Source organism: Mauremys reevesii, linkage group 15 (genome assembly GCF_016161935.1).
Source record: "Mauremys reevesii isolate NIE-2019 linkage group 15, ASM1616193v1, whole genome shotgun sequence".
NCBI classification, from domain to species: domain Eukaryota; kingdom Metazoa; phylum Chordata; order Testudines; family Geoemydidae; genus Mauremys; species Mauremys reevesii.
Window position 1 is genome coordinate 20,916,569 of NC_052637.1, and position 24,306 is coordinate 20,940,874.

Below are 24,306 nucleotides of genomic sequence, written 5' to 3' on the forward strand. Positions count from 1 at the left end.
GGTGCTGCGGGGGGATGTGGGGGGTGCAAGAATCAGGATGTGGGAGGTGCATGGGGTGTGGGGGGGCTGGGTATGTGGAGGGGGTGCAAGAGTCAGGGCAGAGCGTTGGGAGCATGTGAGGGTGGTGCAGGTGTCAGGGCAGGGGGGGCTGGGTATGTGTGGGGGTGCCAGAGTCAGGGCTGGGATTGTGGGGGGGAGGGGTGGAGGAGTCAAGTAGAGGGCTGGGTGTGTATGGGGGGGTACAGGACTCAGGGCAGAGGCATGGGGTGTGTGTGGGGCTCAGGGCAGGAGCCTGAGGGGGTACTGGGCTGCAGGGCATGGGCCTAGGCCGTGTGCTGGGCTGCAGGGCTCAGGGCAGAGGGCTGTGTATGTGTGTGCGGGGGGTCAGGGCAGAGGGCTGGGATGTGTGTGTGGGGGTCAGGGCAGGGGGCTGGAGGGGATATGCCCCTATTCCACCCACCCATCCTTTCCCAAAACCCTGCCCCCGCTTCTTCTCTGTCTCCGCCAGGAGCAGTAAGCATGCTGAGTCTGCTCCTTCCCTACCCGCTCCCTCGCAAGGGCCATCAGCTGATCGGCCGGCAGGGAGGGAGGGACGGAGAGGCGGAGGAGGGGCATGAACCCACCACACTACAGGAAGAGGCAGGGGAGCCGGCAGGATCAAGCTTCTGCCCATAGGCGTGCGCAGCACATTTCATTAGGGTGTGCACCCAGGGAGCTCTGCCCTAGCCAGGGCCGGCTCCAGACCCCAGCGCGACAAGCACGCGCGTGGGGCAGCATTTGCCGGCAGGGGCGGCAGATTGGGCCGGCGGACCTGCCGCAGTCACGCCTGCGGGAGGTCCACCGGAGCTCCGGGACGACCGGACCTGCCGCAGGCATGACTGCGGAAGGGGCGCTCCTCCCGCGGCTACAGTGGACCTCCCGCAGGCGTCACTGCGGACGGTTCGCTGGTCGCACGGGTCGGCTGGACCTCCCGCAGGCATGACTGCGGCAGCTCAACCACAGCCCCCGGACCAGGAAACCGCCCGCAGCTGCGGGAGCTCCAGCCGAGCCGCGCGACTAGCGGACCCTCACCAGTCAAGCCCGCGGGAGGTCCGCTGCTCCCGGGGCTCCGGGGCGCCTCCCGCGCATGACTGCTTGGGGCGGTGGAATATGTAGAGCCGCCCCTGGCCCTAGCCCCGCCCCTGCCCTGCCCCCATCCACTCCCTCATACTTCCTGCCCCCTGACTGCCCCCCTCAGAACCCCCAACCCCCCACTCCTTGTCCCTTGACTACCCCCTCCTGGGACCCCTGCCCCTAAAGCCCCCCAGGACCCCACCCCCTATCTAAGCCTCCCTGCTCCTTTTCCCCTGACTGCCCCCTTAGGACCCTACCCCCTACCTGTCCCCTGACTGCCCTCACTCCTTATCCAACCCCTCCCCCCGGCCCCGGACCCCTTACCATGAGGCTCCTAGCAGCATGTTCTGCTCCGCGCAGAGCCAGATATGCTGCCCCATGGGAGTGGGCAGCCCCATCCCTCAGAATGCTGCACATGCGGTGGCATGGCTCCAGGGGAGGGGGGAGCGTGTCTGCCTCCCTGCAGAGCCAAGCACTGCCCCGTGGGAGCGCACAGCCCCGGCCCCCAGAGCGCTGCGCATAGCAGCATGGCTCCAGGGGAGGGGGGAGTGTGTCTGCCTCCCTGCAAAGCCAAACACTGCCCCGTGGGAGTGCACAGCCCCGGCCCCCAGAGCGCTTCATGTGGCGGCATGGCTCCCGGCAAGGGGGGAGCATGTTTGTGACCCCATAGAGCCAAACCCTGCTCCAGGGGAGGGGAGAAGGCGGGGGGAGGGGCCGGCAGCTTGCTGCGCTCGGCCCGGCGCTCCGGCCTGGGAGAGTGGGGCCATTTGCCCACCCCTGCATTAGGGTGTGCCTGGGCACATCCCTTGCACACACGTATGTGTCTGCCCCCTGCCCCCGCAAGGGCGGGGGGAATGGAGAAGAGCGGGCCGGGACTCCGGCAGGTAGCAGCGTGCCATTAAAAATCGGCTCACGTTCCATAGTTTGCTGACCCCTGCTATAAAGTATGTGCAGTGAGTGGCAGTTTGATAGATGTTTCTGTATAACATGCAATGAACAGTATGGAACACAGATCTGACTTGACTGTGGGTGATCCCTCCACACAAATAGTTAATTTATAGTTAACTCACTCCAGTGAGTAATATAATCTTTGTCCATATTATATAACAAAAACATTACACTTTAAAAAGCCTAGGCACTAAAAAGTATAGACATTACCAGGAAAGGTGATTTATATAAATATTCCATTATCTTTAAGTTGGTACACTTTGTTAGTAAAATTATTGGCATGTAAAATGTCACCTTATACATTACACAAAGAGCCTTAACTCTGATCCACAACGCACACATACTCTTTCAGGAAATATACGCCTAGCTTTGTTAGGTAAAGTGTACAAGTAGCACATATTGAGTTTGTAAGTAGGTATTATCTGTTGAAAATATTGAATGGGTTTACTTCAGGCAATGAAATCTCTGCACTCAACAAGAGGTGGAGTGAGGTTGGTGGTAAGACGCATGTTATTTTTATCCATGTCAAAATAAGATAATTCCTACGTCAGTTGGAAAACTCACCCATCCCTTTAATTGTAGAGATGCTAAACATGACTCCATGATACTGCCAAAGCTATTGCTCCATAGGTTGATAGAGAGGTAGAGTCAGCGATGCTGCAATAAAGAAATGAGGAAAAGTCACCAATCATCCCCTGACAACATGTGAACAATAATAATGGGTACATGTTGCAGACCATCTCCAGCCCAAGCTGCTGCAGACCCCTCTCAGAAAATGTGAGCTATTTGCTCAGACTCCACAGGCTCTCATCACACTCTGAATGCCTCTCTCCTATCACTGAGTGATCCCACATGGACAAAATGGTTAGAGCTGGCCAAAACTGGCAAATTGCAGTGACATCATCTGTGTGAAAAATGATGCAAAATTTTTGGCCAATTCCTTTCATGTGATTTTGTGTTCACCACCTCCCCACCATACACTCACACCAACTCAGGTTTAAATTTTTGTGGTATTTTGGGGAACTGAAAATTCTTTGCAGTGGAACATGTGAAAACCCAACACCTCACTTTGAGATGTTCTGGGTTGGATGCCAGTTTACTGACTGTACATTGTTAAAGTTCTGACATTAGTTTATGATTCCTGTGTACCAAATGTATTAGCCCTTGGAAAAAAGAAGGGCAAATACTTTAATTTCTGTAGTGGAATAAGGATGCTTGCAAGTAGTTGCTTTGTTTATGCAACAGATGTTTACTGTACCTCATTGTCCCTAAGGTCATGCATTTTAAGGCTAGAAGGAACCATTGTGTTTATGAATATAACTCTTTAACCTCCTGCATAGCACAGGCCATAGAAGCTTACCTTGCAATTTTTACAGCAAGCCCCATACATTCTGTTTGATCTATAGAATATCTTTGAGAAAGATCTCAGTCTTGACTTGGACTGCAAGTGATGGAGAACCAACCGCATCCCTAAGGCTTCCTCCGTGCCACAAGATATTCCCAGCTGCTCTCTGTGCCCCCTTTGGACCTGGTCCACAGCCCCTCCCAAGTCCTGTTTTAGGACCTTAGCAATGTTGGGTCAGTGGACTAGATGAGTCAGTGGACTCCATGTGTTTGTTCCAGCTCCTTAGTTTTCTACTCCACACCTCTGTGATGTATATTTTGCCAGCCCCATTTGGCTGGTGGCAGTTTATACATTTTAGTCACACATTCTGGCATGTGATGTCTCTTACAATGAATGTTCTAATCTGTTCTGCTACACTCCGGGAATCCGAACAGCACTGCTAAGGTATATCATTTGTTGGACATTGCAGATACTTCTGATGAACAATGAAATTAACATGGTGGAGCTGGACTTCCTGCTTCGATATCCAGCACAGCCAGGAGTCACAAGTCCAGTGGAGTTCCTGTCTAATCACTCATGGGGTGGCATCAAGGTAACTGTTTAACTTAAAATAAATGTCATCAATATCTCTTATCGATATCTCTGAATCAAAGTCCAGTGAAGTCAATGGGAATCTTTGTGTTAATTCAATAGGCTTTGGATCAGTTCCTCTATCAGTCAATAGATGGAACATCAACCACAGTCTAGAGCTAGCACAAAGTGTTGTTTTAGGAAAGCAGTTTTCTCTGGTGGTGAAAGCAATCGGTTCTGTTCCTCACTCTGCCACTGGCTCCCTCTGCGACCTTGGGGAAGTCACTTTCCCTCTCCGTGCATCAGTTTCCCCCTCTGTAACACTCAGCAGATGCTGAGCAGTTACAATCTGTAAAGCACTTCAGGATCTTTGCTGGCCAGGTGCTATGCATGGTCAGGATGATATGGGCAATATAAGGCTGAGACAAGTATCTCCGGCTGTGGTGCAGAGACTTGTGGTGCAGAGACTACTGCAGGAGGCTGTAGCCCCGACAATACCAGCTGATATGACCTTAGCAAGGCTTGTGCACAGGGACATAATGGAACGGTCTAAGAGCTGCTGCACTGGGGGGAGGGAGGGTGAAGGAATGACCCTTCTGGACTACCTGACTGCTTGCCAGTCTACCAGCATGGAACGTACTTCCTGCTTCAGCAGAGTGCTTAAACATATGCCTAACTTCAAGCATATGACTAGTCCACTGACATCAGTAGGTGACTCCTCTGCTTACAGTTACACATGTATTTTAAGTATCTTGCTGAATTGGGAGCCATATCTGTAGTTGCACTGCTGCTGATGAACAATCTCTGGTAACTGTTGTAATCCAGGAATGTGATGAAGGTGTTTGTTTATGGTACTTTATGACACATCTCTACTGAAGCCCATACAGGTGTTAGTTTAAAGCGTTCTGGGGCATGGCCATTGGGCTTTGCTGCACTACAGTGGGTTCTGGACCTGCTATCTCACATATTAATGAATTTCTGTGCTGGGGTGAGGTTGTACAATGTAGTGTGGGAACCACTGCTTCTGAGATCAAACACTCTTATGAACCAAGACAGACTCAAACTAGACTGTTGTTAAAAAACAGTATCAGAGGGGTAGCCGTGTTAGTCTGGATCTGTAAAAGCAGCAAAGAATCCTGTGGCACCTTATAGACTAACTGACGTTTTGCAGCATGAGCTTTCGTGGGTGAATACCCACTTCTTCGGATGCAAGTAGTGGAAATTTCCAGGGGCAGGTTTATATATGCAAGCAAGAAGCAAGCTAGAGATAACGAGGTTAGTTCAATCAGGGAGGATGAGGCCCTGTTCTAGCAGTTGAGTGAAAACCAAGGGAGGAGAAACTGGTTCTGAGTTGGCAAGCCATTCACAGTCTTTGTTTAATCCTGAGCTGATGGTGTCAAATTTGCAGATGAACTGGAGTTCAGCAGTTTCTCTTTGAAGTCTGGTCCTGAAGTTTTTTTGCTGCAGGATGGCCACCTTAGGATCTGCTATTGTGTGGCCAGGGAGGTTGAAGTGTTCTCCTACAGGTTTTTGTATATTGCCATTCCTAATATCTGATTTGCGTCCATTTATCCTTTTCCTTAGAGACTGTCCAGTTTGGCCGATGTACATAGCAGAGGGGCATTGTTGGCATATGATGGCGTATATTACATTGGTGGACGTGCAGGTGAATGAACCGGTGATGATATGGCTGATCTGGTTAGGTCCTGTGATGGTGTCGCTGGTGTAAATATGTGGGCAGAGTTGGCATCGAGGTTTGTTGCATGGATTGGTTCCTGAGCTAGAGTTACTATGGTGCGGTGTGCAGTTACTGGTGAGAATATGCTTCAGGTTGGCAGGGTGTCTGCGGGCGAGGACTGGCCTGCCACCCAAGGCCTGTGAAAGTGTGGGATCATTGTCCAGGATGGGTTGTAGATCCCTGATGATGCGCTGGAGGGGTTTTAGCTGGGGACTGTATGTGATGGCCAGTGGAGTCCTGTTGGTTTCTTTCTTGGGTTTGTCTTGCAGTAGGAGGCTTCTGGGTACACGTCTGGCTCTGTTGATCTGTCTCCTTATTTCCTCGTGCGGGTACTGTAGTTTTGAGAATGCTTGGTGGAGATTTTGTAGGTGTTGGTCTCTGTCTGTGGGGTTAGAGCAGATCTGTGTACATAGAGCAGAGCAGATCTCATGCTGCAAAACGTCAGTTAGTCTATAAGGTGCCACAGGATTCTTTGCTGCTGTTAAAAAACAGAGAACCCTGCTTCCATCTTGATTACCCCCACCCCCATTTTCCATTTTTGGGAGACCATTGGATCAAAGCTTCAAGATTCAAAGGGACCATGGACTCATGGACCAGGCAGCTAATGTGCCCCACTCCCCTCATTGTTAATACAGAAGGTGGGGCCCCCAGGGACTTCAGGTCCTAGTATGAAGATGGTCACAGACTGAGACCTGTCATCTCCATGGGCTGTACCTCTATATTAAAGATGTGGGTGGCTGAAATCTGCTCCATTTTACATATGTATTGAACTCTTTACAAGTTGTCAGTGTTGTCCTCACTGCTCTGAGTTTTAATTGGCAGTGCCGTGCAAAATGTTGTTGGAACTTTGAGGCCAAACTAGCCATGCTCATTCTTGCAGAGATGTCGCATAATAATGAATGAATTTCTTAAAAATAAACACACTTCGTCTGTTCTTCCATGGTTCAGTGGGGTGTTTTACATGTTCAGGCAGCAGCATTTTATTTTTGACCTTTTTAAAAACAAATTCAATGAATATTTAAGGTTAGTGCACAAATAAAAACAGGTCAGTTTCTGAGCATAGCAAATTCACCCTTTTGTACCAAAATGTTATGTTGTGTAAATATCTCAATAAAAGAGTCTTAGTCGAGCTCATGAACTCTTTGTTACCAAATACTAAATAGCCATTTGATTGTCCTTTGTGATCATTGTTTGCAGTATTGATTCTACTACAAATTATAGGCACGATGTAAACTTTATTAGTGTTTATGTTTCATTATTGTGTGTTGATTTATTAGCTTTTGAGGTTTTGGCAGTTGTGGTTACTTAAGGAACAGTTCTCGTACAACCATTTTGTCATAGTCTGCTATAATTAGGTTAATTAGTCATGGCTAAACTTTCCTTTCCTTTTATCAGGACGATTAATGCTGTAATAAATTGTTTCTTCAATAAAGCTTGAATAAAGTATATTTCAGATTCATATTTCAAATTCTAAATAGAATTTAGGTTTCTATTTAATTTTTTATGGGAACATTGAAAAGTCACTGTGCTAAGTGCTGCAGTTGCCAGAAGTGCTCCCAGCCCATCAGACACAGTTCAAAATGTAGTCTGATTGCTCATCTGTTCCCCAGGTACTTCACCCATCCAAAACCTACTGTTCACAATTCTACTTGGAAAAGAGATGTAAAAATGACACCAGGAGGGTCATTGGTCATTGTGTCTCATTGATTCTAGAGCAAGTTAGCTTAGTTTATAATAAAAATGTTTTTTTTCTAATTGCACATGTTTCACACTTAGCCTGGGATCCAAGAGTCAAGCTGAGCACTTTCCTTCTCAAGCATCCTTCTGAGCACTTTCCTTCTCAAAGATGCTTGAGAAAGAAAGTGCCGCTAATACATTGAGCCATTAATACAATAGACCTGTGCCACTAATACATTGAGCTATCCAGTTCCTCCATTACTTATGGTTGCTCACTAGTTGTGGTAGTTCTTCCTAGGCAATGCCAGTTCATTCAGTACCTTCTGTTACTGTCTTCTGCCAGTTCCTGTTTAGCCTTCCTTGCTTTCTCTTTCCTTGCTTTGGTACCCAATTCAATGCTCTCTTATCATGTCTCCCATCTTCCATATGGTGTACACGTCCCAACCACCTGAGCAGTCTTTCTTTGATACTTTGTAGCATGTCCTGTTCTGACAGCTCCCTTACTCTTGTACTTGTTATTTTGTATTTCTGTGATATTTGTAATATCTTCCTCAGCCATCTGTGATGGGCAACATCCAGTCTTTTTTTGTTAGCCATTGTCATCAGCCATGTCTCTGCTCTGTACAGCAGCACGCTTAGTACAATCGCATGGTATAATTGGAACTTTAGTTTGGTGTGGAGAACTCTGACCAGATGTTGTTGTTCATCCTTCCAAAAATGGTGTTTGCGTCTCCTTATCTCATATGAATATCTTTATCAGAGTCACCTTTGAATGTCATCACATTCCCCAGGTAGCAGAACTCGTCTACCTGTTTGATTTCTTTTCTATCCATGTACAACTTTGCATCTGTTGTCCACTTTCCTACATACATAATCTTGGTTTTCTCTGCATTTACTTTCAATCCAATTTTTGTTGGTTCCTTTTCTACCTCTGATGTAAGGGCAATAATTCCATTCCATGTCATATTTAGTAAAGCAATGTGGTTGGCAACTCAAGGTCATGTAACTCATTTTGGCTAATGCATTTTACCCTGTCCACTATGTCTTTTGTTTTCAGCTAATGCACAGCGAATTGGTCATAGCACACACCCTTGTCCAGTCACACTATCAAACCACTCAGTCAAGCCTGTATCTGATCTTACTGCTCATGTACTTCCATCATATAAACTCCTTATTACGTTGGTCAATGTATCTGGTATTCCATAGTTTCTAGCCATATTACACAGGTTCTCTGTGTAGACACCATTGAACACTTTCTTAAAGTTGATTAAGATGGATTTTTGAAGATCTGTCAGAGTGAATATCTGTTCACAACATAATCTACCTGGATAGAACCCAGCCCGTTCTTCTCGTAATATTTCATTCACTAACTCCTTCATGCTGTTCAGCGTAACAGTAGCGAATACTTTGCTTTACAATACTTGTCCAGTTCCTGCACTGAGTAAGATCACCCTTTTTTGGGTAATGCCTTAATAATACCATCTTTCCATTTCTGAGGAACATGTTCTGCTTGCATTCTGTCAACCCCAGGGGCTTTCTCCTGTTTGAGGCCTTTGATGGTGTCTAGTGAGGCAGTGTAGTCTCCCTCCAGTATGGAGATGGTTAACTCCCCTTGGTGGGCACAGCTAACCCCATCCCGACCTCCTCATAGGAAGCACAGAGGCAGGGCAGAAAATATAAAAGCAGAGCCCTGCAGCTCAGTTGGGGCTGGACTAGGGAAGGAGGCAGATGTCATTCCCAGGGAGCTGAGCCCTCAGCAGAACCTACGATCAACAGTGGAGAGAACAGGCAAACCACTGCCACAGGAGACAGAAGACTATGGAGAGAGACTGGAGGAAGGGCCGCCTGACACTGAGACTGAGAGCCAAGTCTCAGGGGCGACAGAGCAGTGCAAGCAGCAGCTGGTAGGAAATAACCCAGGGAAGCAAGATGTTGGTCCAGTTGTGCTGCCGAGACATGAAGCAGCAGCAACACGTTTCCATGCTGACCCTATGGCAGGATTGCCAATCACTTCTAGGGCCCTGGGCTGGCACCCAGTGGAGTAGGGTGGACCCGGGTCCCCCTACCCTTGATGCCAGTTCCACACGTGGTGCTGGCTGTGCACTCACCTTAGGCCAGAAGGCCTGAAGCATAGACTGTTGCTGTTTGCCCTGGTCTGGAAGCTGAGGGCTATAGACTGTTTAAGTGTTCCGCTCATGCTCACCTGTCAGAGCCACAGACTGTGGTTGCTTGCCCCAGCCGGGAGGCAGAGGGCTATAGACTGGTTAAGTGCTTAGCCCACGCCCAGGGGTCAGACCGGGAGGCTGACGCTACCAGCTGACTGGAAGTGTGCTGAATTCTCCTGTGAGAGACCTGAACTGCTCCTAGCCCAACTTGTACAATTGCAGGTCAGGACCCCACCCAATGAATTTCTGTGCCAACTTCTTGATGCGGCTGGAAGGAGGTGCCATCACCCTGAGAGGGAAGAGTGTTGGCTGTTTTAATTTCATCAGGTGTTATTGGTTCCTCTTCTATTTCTAATTTAGCATTGGCATTTCTCTCAAATCTGTCCATGATCATTGGCTCTGGACTGTTCAATATAGAATGGAAATGTTCTTTCCATGATCTGACTTGTTCTTCATGCATTTTCAATGTTTGTCCATGAGAGTCCCTGGTGGGCGTCATCTGCATTGGTTTGGTTCTTTCTTAGTGGTCCTTCATTATTCTATAGAACTTTTTGAAGTCTCTTCTCTGTGTTGCTGCTTCTGCCTCTGCAGCCTTCTCCTGAGTCCAGGCATTTCTATCTTGCCTATATCTCTTCTTTATCTTGCTCATTTTCTCTGTATCTTGCATCCACCCATAAGAGTTCTGCCTGTGTCTTGCACTGTTCCTTTTTTACCTTCAGAGCTAACAGCTCATCAGTCACTACCTCTTTTCCAGATGTAATCCATGCATCTTTCTTCCACCCTCTTTATTGGCCCACTTCCTTCTCTGCTGTCTCAACTACCATCTTCTTCCACGTTTTCCTCCCACTTTTCTTTCCACTTCCACTTCTTTCATGTAGGTGAAACCTTACTGCAACAGAAACTGTTCAGTTAAGTTAAACCAAGCCTTGAGGACCGTAGGTGCAGAGGGAGCTCAAAACCTAAGTATGACAGATCTCAGCAAAAGCCAAATGAATGCAAAGATCTTGAGACATTGAATCCTGATGAGTAAATTGTAAAAGAGCAGGCATGTGGAGCATACATACTTTAATATGTAATCTGGCACAGGTTACATGAGAAATGAAAAAATACCATCTGAATATACTTGGTGTTGCTGAGACGAGATGGGTAGGGATTGGCAAGATGGTGTCTGATGATGCTACGTTCTTATACTCAGGAGGAGGAATGCATGAAATAAGTGTAGGAATTATGCAGGATAACATCACATTGAAGACCCTGCTGTTTTGGAAGCCAGTTAACAACAGAATAACAATAGCCAGGCTGCAAACAAATGCAGCAGGTGACATTGAAAAGGACACATTTTGCAAGCAGATGCAGCAAATATTGACTCATGTGCCTAAACTTGACACCAAGTTGATGATAGGTGTGCAACAACTGCACTGTCTGGGAAGGAGTCATGGGTACAGCAGTGGAAGGCATCTGAACTGATCATGGCAAATGGCTCTTGAATCTCTGTGGCACAAACATAGGAGGCAGTCTATTCCAGAACAAGAGGAATCAGAAGCCCACATGGAGATCACCAGACAATGTGAGTGTGACGGGTTTGGTCACAGAAACTCCCTCAAGACTGTCACTAGATGTGCTGGGATACCATTGAGAACAAACCCTCCTGCCAGAAGAGGCTTCTCTTCACTCCTGTCTTGCTGAGTTAGACACTTCAGTCAGCTTTAGCACAGACCCAGGGATTGGGCCACACCTATCTTCAGTTCACTGAAACTGAGATCCACTCAGCTCAGGGGCTTCTTACTTAACAGGGACTTTCCCAGCATCCATATTCAGTCCTTCTGGGAGCCAAACCCTGAATAAATCTGTTTTACTCTGTATAAAGGTTATACAGGGTAAACTCATAAATTGTCCACCCTCTATAACACTGATAGAGAGACATGCACAGCTGTTTGCTCCCCCGGGTATTAATTACTTACTCTGGGTTAATTAATAAGCAACAAGTGATTTTATTAAGTATAAAAAGTAGGATTTAAGTGGTTAAGTAATAACAGAACAAAGTAAGGTTTCAGAGTAGCAGCCATGTTAGTCTGTATCTGCAAAAATAACAGGAGTACTTGTGGCACCTTAGAGACTAACACATTTATTTCAGCATAAGCTTTCATGGGCTACTGCTCACTTCTTCAGATGCTGGTTCCATTCTATGCATCCGAAGAAGTGAGCAGTAGCCCACAAAAACTTATGCTGAAATAAATTTGTTAGTCTCCAAGGAGCCACAAGTACTCCTGTTCTTCTTAGAACAAAGTAAGTTACCAAACAAGACAAAACAGAACATGCAAATCTAAGCCTAATACATTAAGAAACTGATTACAGATGAAATCTCACCCCCAGAGATATTCCAATAAGCTTCTTTCACAGACTGGACTCCTTCCTAGTCTGGGTCCAGCAATCACTCACACCCTCGTAGTACTGCCCTTTGTTCCCGTTTCTTTTAGGCATTTCTTGGGGGTGGAGAGGCGATCTCCTGAGCCAGTTGAAGACAAAATGGAGGAGTTTCCAGGACCTTTTATATTCTCTTTCTTGTGGGCGGAAACCCCTTTGTTCTCCTGTGCAAAATCACAGCAACAAGATGGAGTTTCTAGCCACCTGGGCAAGTCACATGACCATGAATGAGTCAGCTTTTTGCAGGCCGATGCCATTGTTTACATGTTAGCTTGAACGTTCACAGGAAAGCTCAGATGTGGATTGGTATCTCCCAATGTCCTTTGTCAGTTAACGGTTTCTTGATTAGGACTATTCTCAGTAAGTGCCCTTCTCAAGAAGCTGACCAAATGCTTCACTGAGGCTACTTAGAATCAAACACATTGAGATACAAATACACAGCCAATATTCATAACTTCAGATACAAAAATGATACACACAGACAGCATAATCCTAACCAGCAAACTACAACCTTTCCATACCACTTGGCCTCCTCTGTACAAGTTCTGGTGCAACCATAGGACCCTGGTTGCAACAATCATCTATATGGTCACAGTGACTGTCAACCAAATAGACCATATGTATATCTCAGAGATAGCACCTTCTTTGAGGGATGTCAGAGCCAGCAGAGGAGCAGGTGTTGGCTCAGATAATTATCTTCAGTGGCCACATTACAACTTAAACTCAAAAAAGATCACAAAGATGAACAAAAAGAGTGTTATAGCAGTAAAGGATTTCAATGACAAAGAAATGCAGATCAGACTCCAGATTGCCTTTAGCAACTGTTACAGTGTTTTGCAGGGACCCAGCTGATGCTGAAGTTCTCAAGCATCAGAACTGGTAATAAAACTGCTTCAGTTATAGTCCCAATGGTCACACGCCCTGAAGCCCAGTCTGGGTCTGGATCAAGAAGAAAAGGGATTGGAATCTGTAGTGCAGAGTTTATTAGAAAATTTCTTGATTTTTGCATGTCTCTGTAGTTAGCTTTAAATATGAATAATTAGGCAAGAAACTTTATTAAGAAGGAGTTAAGAGGAAATGCTAATCTTTCTGCATAAAACATCCTTTTGAAATAATAGATGAATCAGTCTGACTTGGGTGAAATAAGGGGGAATGGGGCAAAATCAGTCTTATGATGGAAAGAAGCTAGCTATAACAGGGTGCAAAAAAGAACTAGATAAGGGCTAGTCTACACTTACCAGCCGGGTCGACGCGGTGAGTTCGACTTCTCGGAGTTCGAACTATCGCGTCTAATCTGGACGAGATAGTTCGAACTCCGGAAGTGCCGGGGTCGACTTCGGTACTCTACCACTGCAAAAGGCAGTGGCGGAGTCGACCTTGGAGCCGTGGACTTCGATTCCACGGCGTCTGGACGGGTGAGTAGTTCGAGCTAGGGTACTTCGAATTCAGCTATGCTATTCACGTAGCTGAACTTGCGTACCCTAGTTCGACCCCCGCTCTTAGTGTAGACCTGCCCTAAGTTCATGGAGAGTAGGTCCATCAATGGCTATTAGCCAGGATGGGCAGGGATGGTGTCCCTAGCCTCTGTTTGCCAGAAGCTGGGGATGAGTGACAGGGGATGGATCCCTTGATACCTGTTCTGTTCATTCCCTCTGGGTCACCTGGCATTGGCTGCTGTCAGAAGACAGTATACTGGGCTAGATGGACCTTTGGTCTGACCCATTGTGGCCGTTCTTATTCGAGTGATTGCTAATGTGTATTCCACAATAGGTGTGTGTGCTCGCCACGTGCACTGGTGCTGGAAGTTTTCCCCCTAGCAGGCAAGGTCCTGGAAAAGATGAAGATGGACAAGGCCCAGATCCTTCTGATTGCCGAGGCATGGTCCTGACAGCATTGGTATGGGACCCTCATGGGTCGCCATGCTGTTGCTGTCCAGCCCAGACCCGATCTCCCCCTAGCAGTACCCATAGGCCCTGGACCAGGGCCACTCAGCCATCGTGGCTGCTCAATAGTTAGGTAGGAAGGAAAGGACATGCTCTGAAGGGGTTCAGCGCATCCTCCTAGAAAGCAGGCGGTCCTCCACGTGCGAGCCTTCTTGGCAAAGTGGTCTCGTTTTCCAGATGGGCAGACAAGCGGGGTGTTTCCTGGGTGGCCACCCCGATCCAGCTTATCCTGGACTATCTCCTTCACCTTAGAGCCCAGGGCCTGGTGCCCTCATCAGTCAAGGTGCACCTGGCGGCCATATTGACCTTGCATCTGCCAGTGCAGGACCACACCGTATTCTCCCATGCTATGACTGGCCGATTCCTTAAGGGTTTGGATCATCTCTTCCCATATGTTAGGCCCCCAGTCCCGCAATGGAACCTAAACTTGGTGTTGGCCCATCTCATGGGGCCCCCGTTTGAGCTGCTAGCCACGTGCTCCTGGTCACACCTCTCATGGAAGGTGGCCTTCCTGGTTGCAATTGGCTAGGCGGGTCTCAGAGCTCAGGGCCCTGACCTCCGAGCCCCCGTACACAGTGTTTCATAAGGATAAGGTCCAGCTCCTCCCACACCCCTCGTTACTCCCAAAGGTGGTCTCCGCCTATCACGTGGGTCAGGACGTTTTTTGCCGGTCCTCTGCCCCAAGCCCCATGCATCCAGTGAGGAGCGCCGCCTCCACACGCTGGATGTAAGATGGGCTCTGGCCTTTTACCTGGAACAGACTAAGTCATTCAGGAAGTCCTCGCAACTGTTCGTTGCCTTGGCCGAGCGCATGAAACGTCAGACAATCTCCACTCAGCGGGTCTCCAACTGGATCACCTCCTGCATCCGTTGGTGTTATGACGTGGCGGGAATCCATCCACCACCAATTGTGAAGGCGCACTCGACTTGGGCGCAGGCCGCGTCAACTGCCTTTTTGGCCTATGTCCCCATTCAGGACATTTCTAGGGCTGCCACGTGGTCTTTAGTTCACACGTTCACCTTCCACTATGAGATCGTCTCCCAGACCAGAGCTGTGCTCCATCTCGAGAATTTGTGAACTTCTACCTACCTCCAACAGATATAGCTTGGAATCACCTATTGTGGAATACACATGAGCAATCACTCGAAGACGAGAAGACAGTTACCTTTTCCGTAACTGGTGTTCTTCGAGATGTGTTGCTCCATGTCCATTCCACATCCTGCCCTCCTTCCCCTCTGTCGGAGTTGTCTGGCAAGAAGGATCTGAAGGTGGGGGGAGGGCGCAGCGCCCCTTATACTGCACCATGGAGGCGCCACTCCAGGGGTCACTGGGGCGCTCCCCTATGGGTACTGCTAGGGGAAAAACTTCCGGCACTGGTGCACGTGGCGAGCACACACGCCTATTGTGGAACAGACATGAGCAACACATCTCGAAGAACACCAGTTATGGAAGAGATAACTGTCTTTTCTTCAACTGAACTAGAGAGAGATTAGTATTTCTCCACAACAGCCAAATCATAGGAAACCTGTGATCCCCTGTTAATGTGGCTTCTTACAATTCAGATTATTCTATGGCTTAGGATAAAAATGTATATATGTCCTCCATTTTCATGGTGCAGTGGATCGAAATCAGCTCCTTTTAGAATAACTTGATTGTAGGTCGCAGACCAGAGCCACTCAGGGTACGTATATATTGTAGTAAGAGATGTGATTGCAGTATGTGCATACCTCAGCTAGCTTTGTTCCAGCTAACTTAAGTAACAATAGCAGTGAAGCCACCACAGCACAGGCAGCAGCAGGGTACAAGCCAGCCAGGACCCTGGATATGTACTCTAGGGGCTAGCCTGTGCTGTAACACCTTCACTGTTACTGATGTCTGAGCTAGCAGATCAAAGCTAGCTCAGGTATGTCTACATGTGCTGCACTCACATCTGACTGCAGTGTAGACATGCGCTCAGCCTGGGACAGGATGGTGGAAATTGGCCTTTGTGTACCCACAGTGGAGAAATCCCACCTGTGCTGTGTCCACTGCTGCTCCCCTTCATGTGTTCTGATGGTGGGAGGGGACACCTTTAAGTCCTACCTTGGTCTTCCTGGGTGAAGGTGCTGAATTACCTCATGCTCCAGCTGCCACATCCCTTTTTTGGGGAAACAACACCCATTTTTCTCCCATCTCAATTCTTCCCTCTCTCCATCATTGTCAGCCCCAGGTGGACTCTGTGCCACCATCACCCTGTGCTAGGGCTGTAATAAATGTTGTTTGGCTCTGAACTCTCCTCTTTTAACCCTTTCTCCACCTATGCAATCCTGTGCCTGTTGACTCTACCCAGGCAGTTTTTGGTCTTCTTTATGTAGATGCCCATTTTCCAAGTCTGATTTCTTTTGTGATATTTTCTGCAGCCTCTATTTCTTACTGAATGCAAATGCATCCCATAAGATAAGTAAAACTTATTATAATAAGTAAGAATACACCTGGCCAACTAGGATTACTTTTTCATCCCAATCACTCCCATCATCTCTTTCTGAAAAGGAAGAATTTTCATTATGTAGATATGAAAAAGGAACTGAAAGGACATAGTTTAATAAATGTGATGTCAAATAATAAGCTCTAAGTACTGAATTCAGCTTTCGAGGAGAACAGCAGTAGACAAAGTAGCATATCAACTCCATATTTATAATTTTGCAAAATGCAGATGATAAGATTGTACATGTGGTTTATGAGATAAAATACTGAATCATATATTTTGCATTTAAGAAAAAACTGCTTTCTTGACAAAGGAACTGAAGACTCTCTTCTTTGCTTCTCCCTCTGAGTACTTTTTAGTCACTTAAATTATCCATTCTTTGCAAAGATTCATTTTGACACAAACTGCTGCATATATATAATGCACATTGTGTTCTTTGAAAAACTGCCACGGCCTTTTGATCAAGTGGGTCAGATATAAAAGGCTTGCAGCTCATTGGCTACATTGTATGTTCAAAATATTAATGACAGAATATCACAGTCTTAATTAAATCCGTTCCATTTACTCCATTTTAAATATGTAAGGGTATTTATTGGAATATCTTTGACAGAACACTGTAAAGCCCAGTGGCCGACGCAGGCTAAGGGGCAGTCCAGAGTAGTGGTCAGATGTGTGTGGGTGATCAGGTAGCCGAGAGGTCAATCAGTATCAGATGCGTCCAGTGCAATCATCAGAGTTCTCGCAGGGGTCGGTAGCCAGAAGATCCAATCCAAGGGGCCAGGTCAGTGAGTTAGGGATGTGAGGTCAGGTGAGGCAGCCAGGCACGGTGGTCTATGCAACAGCCTGTAGCTCAGACAGCTTCCTCTTCCTGTTGGGATCTTTGTATGATCCATATATCCAATGAGAGTGATGTCTGTGCAGCCAAACAGGGGCCTGGAGTGTGGCTGCTGTGGGGCTGTAAGCCTTTAGCACTAAGGCTGTTGGTCAGAGGCAGTGGCTCAATGTGCTGCTGTGGCATGGAGGCTATCTAGGATCAACCTGGGAAATTAGACAAGTCAGCTTAACTTCAGTACCTGGAAAGATATTGGAGCAAATAATTAAGCAATCAGTTTGCAGACACGTAGAAGATAATAAGGTGATAAGTAACAGTCAGCATGGATTTGTCAAGAACAAATCATGACAAACCAACCTGATAGCTTTCTTCAACAGGATAACAAGCCTTGTGGTTGTGGCAGGGGGCAGTGGTAGATGATGTATATCTTGACTTTAGTAAGGCTTTTGATACTGTCTCTCATGACCTCCTCATAAACAAACTAGGGAAATACAACCTAGGTGGAGCTACTATAAAGTGGATGCATAACTGGTTGGAAAACTGTCCCAGGAGATTAGTTATCAGTGGTTCACAATCAAGCTGGAAGGGCATATTGAGTGTGGTCTCCCAGGGATCTGTTTTGGGTCTGGTTCTGTTCAATATCTTCATTAATGATTTAGAAAATTGCATAGCGGGCACACTTTTAAAGTTTATAGCTGATTCCAAGCTGGGAGGGGTTTAGGGACAGCTGGACCATGTGCTTGTGTCCCTTACCATCTTGGCTAATAGCCATTGATGGACCCATCTGACTGAAATGTTCTGTGCTGCATGGGAACATTTAGTTATTCATTTTAACCTGTTAACTGAAAGAATTTTTATATCTGATTGAACTGTTCCTATTGGCAGACTGACACTGGTCTCCATCTTAAGGTTTGCTGCTGGGCAGATCAGAGATGAACCTCTGAAGTGGTGACTTCTTGCCTGGCTGGCAGCATAGAAATATGGCTTCTCCAGATGCTTCCATGCCTCTTACAATGATTCCTGAAGCCTTTGTGCCTCAAACAAGCCTTTGTGCTCTCCAAACAAGGACATAACCTGCCCAGAGTTGGGGGTTATTTCTAACCCACCATCACAAATATGGATTCTACTATCTTGGGATTTGTTGATGCAAAGGTCATATCCATTCTCTAGAAATATTAATCCACTCTCTAGATGGAGGGAATGGTGCAAAACGTCACAATGTAGGCAGGCACATCAGATGTAGGGTTTTTTTGGGGGGGTGTGATGGGCAGATTAATTTCCTAGGGTTTTAAAATAAGAAATACATGTGATGGGTTGGATCACAGAAACCCCCTTGGGAACTGCCAATTGATGTGCCAAGACTACTTCTGCCCAGTCAGATTCTGTAGCTCACCACTGTAGAATATATTGCAACATCTTTATAGGAGCCATTCTCATTTTGTTGTGAGCACGCCTGTGTGGTACTTGGAATCAGTGCAATATTTTAATCAAGTATCATTATTTGAATTTTGAGTTATACGCTAAATATGTTTGTAATTGTAATCGGCTTCATTATTATACAAAGATTAATATAAATGTTAATGAAGTTACCTGGGAGGATGAGTATGATCTGTTCAGTGGGTTACCGACCCAAAGTCCTTCAGGAGGGGTTACAGATCCACACGATATCCATAAGTGCTGATTCTACAGTATGATCTTCAGTTTGTACTAAGCCGTTTAGTAAGACAGCTCTGTTGTATCAACCAGGCAAGGTACTAACAAACTTCAATAGGACTTTATTTTTAAAGTGGAAACCTCTTTACCAAGCTGCTGCTACACCCTCTGTAACTCTCACTCTGCCTCCTCAACTCCTTCCCCCTCCTTCCTGTTTCCTGTCCTTTCAGACTGCCAACAGCCAGTGCTCCCAGTTCTGATAATTACAGGCAACATCTAAACACCACAAGCTCCTAATTGGCAATTCACAGGAAAAGGCTCAAGTGCACATGCTATGTTAGCTAAGCTTGGTAATAACTTTGCCAACCAGATCTCTCTGCTCCAGTCTGTGTATGGAGTCGGGGGGTGGGGGTGGGGGGCAGGTGGGGAGGGACGGAGACATTTGGCTTAACACACCCAGCTGGGGCCAAGATTTTCCCCTTTTTGGATATCTGCTCTTAAACATGAAAGACAGGCAGAGCTGGAGAGCCGCACTTTTAGAAGGATGACAAACTAGAAGGATCAAAAGTTCCATAGAGATTCTGTTTGCAGTCCGTCAGAAGGTTAACACATCCCAGGTTCCAGAGCTATGTGCTATCAGCTCAAGATTAGCATTTATCCCAAGTGTAATTGGGTCACCGGCTGCACAAGCTCCCCCTCACGACCTTGGATGGCTCTATGGTGCCCTGCCTTAATTTCACCTTCTGTTCAGGGCACTTTAGTCACTCCATACAGTCGAAACATTCAAAGTGTTCCCCTTCTGGGGTCCAAATTATTAAATCTTGCAGAGTCTCTCAAAATAAAACTCAAACAACAGTCTTCATCCCAGTCCCAAGCTGGGCCCAGCCCTTCCTTCCTGAGGATCTGCCTTCCTGCTCTCCCAGCAGTAACTCCCCGGCCTTCTTGACTGGAGTTAAGCTTTCTGGTCCTGGAGAGGACCCAAGGCCTTGTCTGCCTTCTTCGACAGCCTCCTTTCCCTTTGTGTCTTCTCTCCTGCTGATGCAGGGCCTTGCAGGAGAACTCACTTTCTGCAGTGGCTGCAGACATCTACTAACACACACCTTTTCTCTCTAGGCCTCTTCCTTATTTACCTTAGGCCTGATTCAGCCACCTGACCCATCTGTCACATGACATAATTCATTGTTACTCATCCTCCCCATCTGAGGAGAAGAGCTAAACTTATCACAAGTGGGACTGAGGAGCAACTCCCCTTAAGGGGCCAGAAACCCTGTGACACCAAAGTATGGACACTGGACAAATAGCAGATTGTAATTTATGGAGGTGCTGGTCACAGCCACAGAGTGTTAAGAATGATCAGTTTTGTTCTTGAAGGAAGAATTCAGCTTATTATATATGAAGAATACAGCATATCCTCAAATGTACACCGCTTTCTGTCCCCCTCCTCCCCCCGAAGCAGGGGAAGTGGCACGGGATCACCTCACCCACAGAAGTGGCAGGAGTGGGCCTCTTCAGTACTTACCCCAGCAGCTGGAGTGTAACTGCTTGGGCGGGTACATGGGCAGGGCCTGCCACATACAGAGTCGTCTGCAGGGGAGGTGTTGGCAGGGCAGCAGGTCATTTGGGGTGGCACAGTTCTTGCCTTTCTGAGCTATAGTTTCAGGTAGTCTGCAGACTCGGGCAAATACCCCTGAACTGATTACACTCAGGGCATGTTTTCAGGATTTCAGGATTTTCTTTTCAACCATGAGAACTAGTGACTCCCTTTAAAATAGAACCCCAGGTTCTGATATAATCACATGACTCCAGGAAATGGGGCCTGAGAGATGGGCCTATAATGCCAGTGCCTTAATCCCATTCTGGAGTTAAGGGTAAATTTAAAAGCAATCCAGACATGTTAGATGATGGAAATACAAAGTTCACACACACTACCACACCCTTAACTTCGCCCTTGAGTGGCACCATGCAATGACTATATGATGGCAACATTGTGATCTCAGGTCAGATGATTTTTTTATGGATAATTTTTCATTCTTGACTTTTTTTTGTTAAATGGAGATATCCACACAAATATACTAATACTAACAGCCTCAATCCTGGAGTCCTTACTTCCTAACTCCTTACTCAGGCTTCGCTGGGAGTTTCATGATGAGGTCCATCACTTCTAGAACACCCACTACTGGCCAGCTAAAATGGCAGCAGATGGTAGCCTAGAAAGGGGTGTGTGCATGAGCTGAAGGAGGTGTTTGTACAGGGTCACGTAAATTAATGGTGCTATGCACACTTTAATCCCAATATAACAGTAATAACTTAGTCAAGGGGAGAAAGTGGTGACAGTTTTGAAGGAAGACGGGGGCATAAGGTGCAGTGAGCTTGTCAGCCTCTATAAAAGTAACGAGGATGATTAAAATGTACCTCTTGTCTTGAGTGCTGATTGAAGTTTGACAAACGCATCATGTCTTTATTTTTACCTTCATTAGTTTTGTACTCCTGAGCTGAATAATTCAGGTAGTGCAGCTAAACAAAAACAACACCTCTGGCAAATGAATAATACAAAACAAAACCTAGTCTGGGAAGATGGCAAATAATCCATCATTCTCTAATCCTTCTAGTTAACATTATTCAAATGGAATAGTTCATTTGCCAATGTGTCAGCTTCCAGCACGACCCAATTTATCAATCTTAGCTGGACATAGGCATGGCTTTACCATCCTCCGTGGAGCGGTGTATCTCGGGCTCTGAGGATGCTGGCTTCCCTGAGGAGCCATGAGCAAACCCACAGCAAATGGAGGAGAGAAATGGGAAAAATACATTTACACTCAAGAAAAAAGACCTTTCTAATGCATATGGAAGGTATAAGGCCATAGAGTTTAAGGCCAGAAGGGGTCATCAGATCATCTAGTCAGACCTCTTGATATCGCAGGCCACCACCACCACCCAGCACCTGCTAAATTGAAGACTAAATTTTTTAACTGAAATTAGACCAAAGTATTACAGCCCCTGGGAGACTACACAGGCACAGTATAGAAGGGATTGAGTGCCCAGTGCCCAAGATAGCAATGCAGTGGTAAGAAGAGCCTTATAATATCCAAGCTAGTTAAATTGAATATCAAACACTGAACATTAACTCAGCAGTTCTGCTTTTACCAAGTTCTAAAAGTTCAAACAAGGACCGTAATGAACTGACTGCATGTTCTTCCACCAAGCACTGCTCTAAACACATCATGGGATGCTAAGGTTATGGGGAGTCTTTACCTTATTTCCATTGAGGAGGCCTGCATCTCTGGCACATTGGTGGAGTAATACTACGGCACACTTGGAGAATCCATAGCTTAGACGACTAGTTACATGCAGAGCTTGAACCTTTAGATCTTTGGAATAGAAATGAACATTCCCAGACCGCAGATATAATCCTGCTGCTCCCACTGAAATAATTTGATTTGCCATTGGCTTCAGTTACAGCTAGCCAGGACCCTGTAAGTTTTCACAGACTGCGCTGTGTGCTGCCCCTGCCACTCAGAAAGAATTACTTGTCAACATTCACAAAACTGCCAGTTTTTCTTCCTTGAAGTCAGCCTTTGCCAAGATGCCTGTACATTACTACTGTCTGGCATTGGCTAGCCTGGTGGCCATCCGTGACTACTGGCAACACTGTTATGAGCAATTCATGCAAACACATCTGTGTCCACCATAACCTTGTCCTCCTCATTTGCCTGTTTATTCATCTATCATGCACTGTTTAAATCTTAGATTGGGAGCTCTCTGGGACTGTTTGTGTTATTCATACAGGATCTATTACTAAAGTGGGACACTTTGGCACAATAATAACAATAATGATGAAAAAAGTAAGGCTATTTTTAGTCACCTGACAAGTTACTGGAGTGAGTGAGCAGAATTTTGCAAGGTTAAATAAAACAAATGTAAAGCCTATAAATTACGTATATTTGTGTTGCTTGTTACTTTCTCCTCACCTTTGTGTATTGGATCTTTCCTTAAATGTAATCATAGAGACCATAGTGCTCTGTGCTGAGAGCCTCTGCTACTACCTTACAGTTACTCCGAAAAACTGTTCAAAGGTGCTCAATATAAAATAGTGACACTACAGGAGCAATCTCATGTTAAAAACAGTATACTTTATAAAAACACATCTCACAAATAATACCCTAGATTGTTCAAACTGCTAAAGTGTTTAAAATCTCCTTTGCTTTCACAGTGTTGCTTATTCTCACAATTCTGTCATGAGTCTTGTGGCATTTGGGGTGTTTCTTAAAGCCGCAGAGGCTGGAAGCCTGGGATTAGGTGACACTCTCAGCTTTCTCTTTCTTTTTTTCCCCAAAGGAAGTTTCTAGTGCTCAAGGTTAGGGAGAAAAGCTTGAAAACTTGAAACCAAGTGAACCCAAAGGGCTCAAAAAGCAGAAGGCATATAAGAAGACCCCAGATTTTATTATTTAAAAAACAAACAAACAACTCATGTTTAAACACTCAGGATTTTGGAGGGCCCAATTCATGATTTTTAAACACTTGGGGATGGCAAGCAGTTTGCTATTGATACTATTTTACTTGTTTATATTATTAACCTCAGGGTGGGACATAGAAAATAGACTTGTCACTTTTACTTTCAGATTCTGACTCAACAGAACAATGCTGCAGTGTCTGGGTTGAAAGTATACATGGGGAGGGTTATTTGGGTTGTTTGTTTAAAACTATTTCCATTAAAGCTAAAGATTTAAAAAAAATCCATGGACCTATTTCTACTTGTCTTAGGTTGTGTAAAATCTCATTTTAGCAACACTTACATTTTGGGGCAGATTTGACCTGATAGTGTCCTTAAAAATGACTGCATTCAGTGATAAGAATACGTATTCTCTCCAATAAATACACTACTGTAGGCTTTTGTGTATCTGGCACTGGAAGATAAGTTCTATAAAGTAACAATGACACCAACCCTTTGAAGTTCTTCTTGTGCATAAAACATTCAACCCATTCCCTAGAAGTAGCAGCCCAGTGAGGCATTGTGTGTTGCTTCCCTGTCTGCCTGGAGCTTCTCCTCATCCCTTTGAGCCACACTCTCACATCCTCATCTCTCTGTAAAGCTCTCCCTTTCTCTCTGCCCTCAGATCCACTCTCTGCGATACTGCAGATAAAGGACACAATGTAAATATAAACCACATTGAATTGTGATGGAAAATGGTAATTCTGTCTCTAAGGAAAAGGTTAGCATGCCCCTTGTATTTGCTACAGCGAGGGCAGGGGAGGATTTTATTTTGCATATGTGAATATGTGAAATTCACAGACCTAGAGCCTCGCCCCATCAGGGTTTGGACCCATTCACGTCTCGGATGTGAGACTTCTGATGAAAACAAAAGCAATACAGCAAGTTGTGCTGGTGATTCAGTGGGTGGAATTCTTCTCTCTGAGATAACACTGATGCGGTGC

At 46.1% G+C, this 24,306-nt stretch overlaps 1 protein-coding gene across 10 annotated transcripts in view; it reads left to right on the forward strand.

Annotated features, from left to right (window-relative positions):
• The window catches only part of DNAH9 (dynein axonemal heavy chain 9), a 370,057-nt gene that overhangs the window by 276,949 nt on the left and 68,802 nt on the right, over positions 1–24,306 (forward strand). For all 10 annotated transcript variants that reach the window (XM_039501323.1, XM_039501326.1, XM_039501324.1 and 7 more), the window contains one exon: positions 3,876–3,998. In XM_039501323.1, the coding sequence (XP_039357257.1) occupies positions 3,876–3,998 (123 nt within the window). The remainder of the gene's footprint in view (positions 1–3,875; positions 3,999–24,306) is intronic.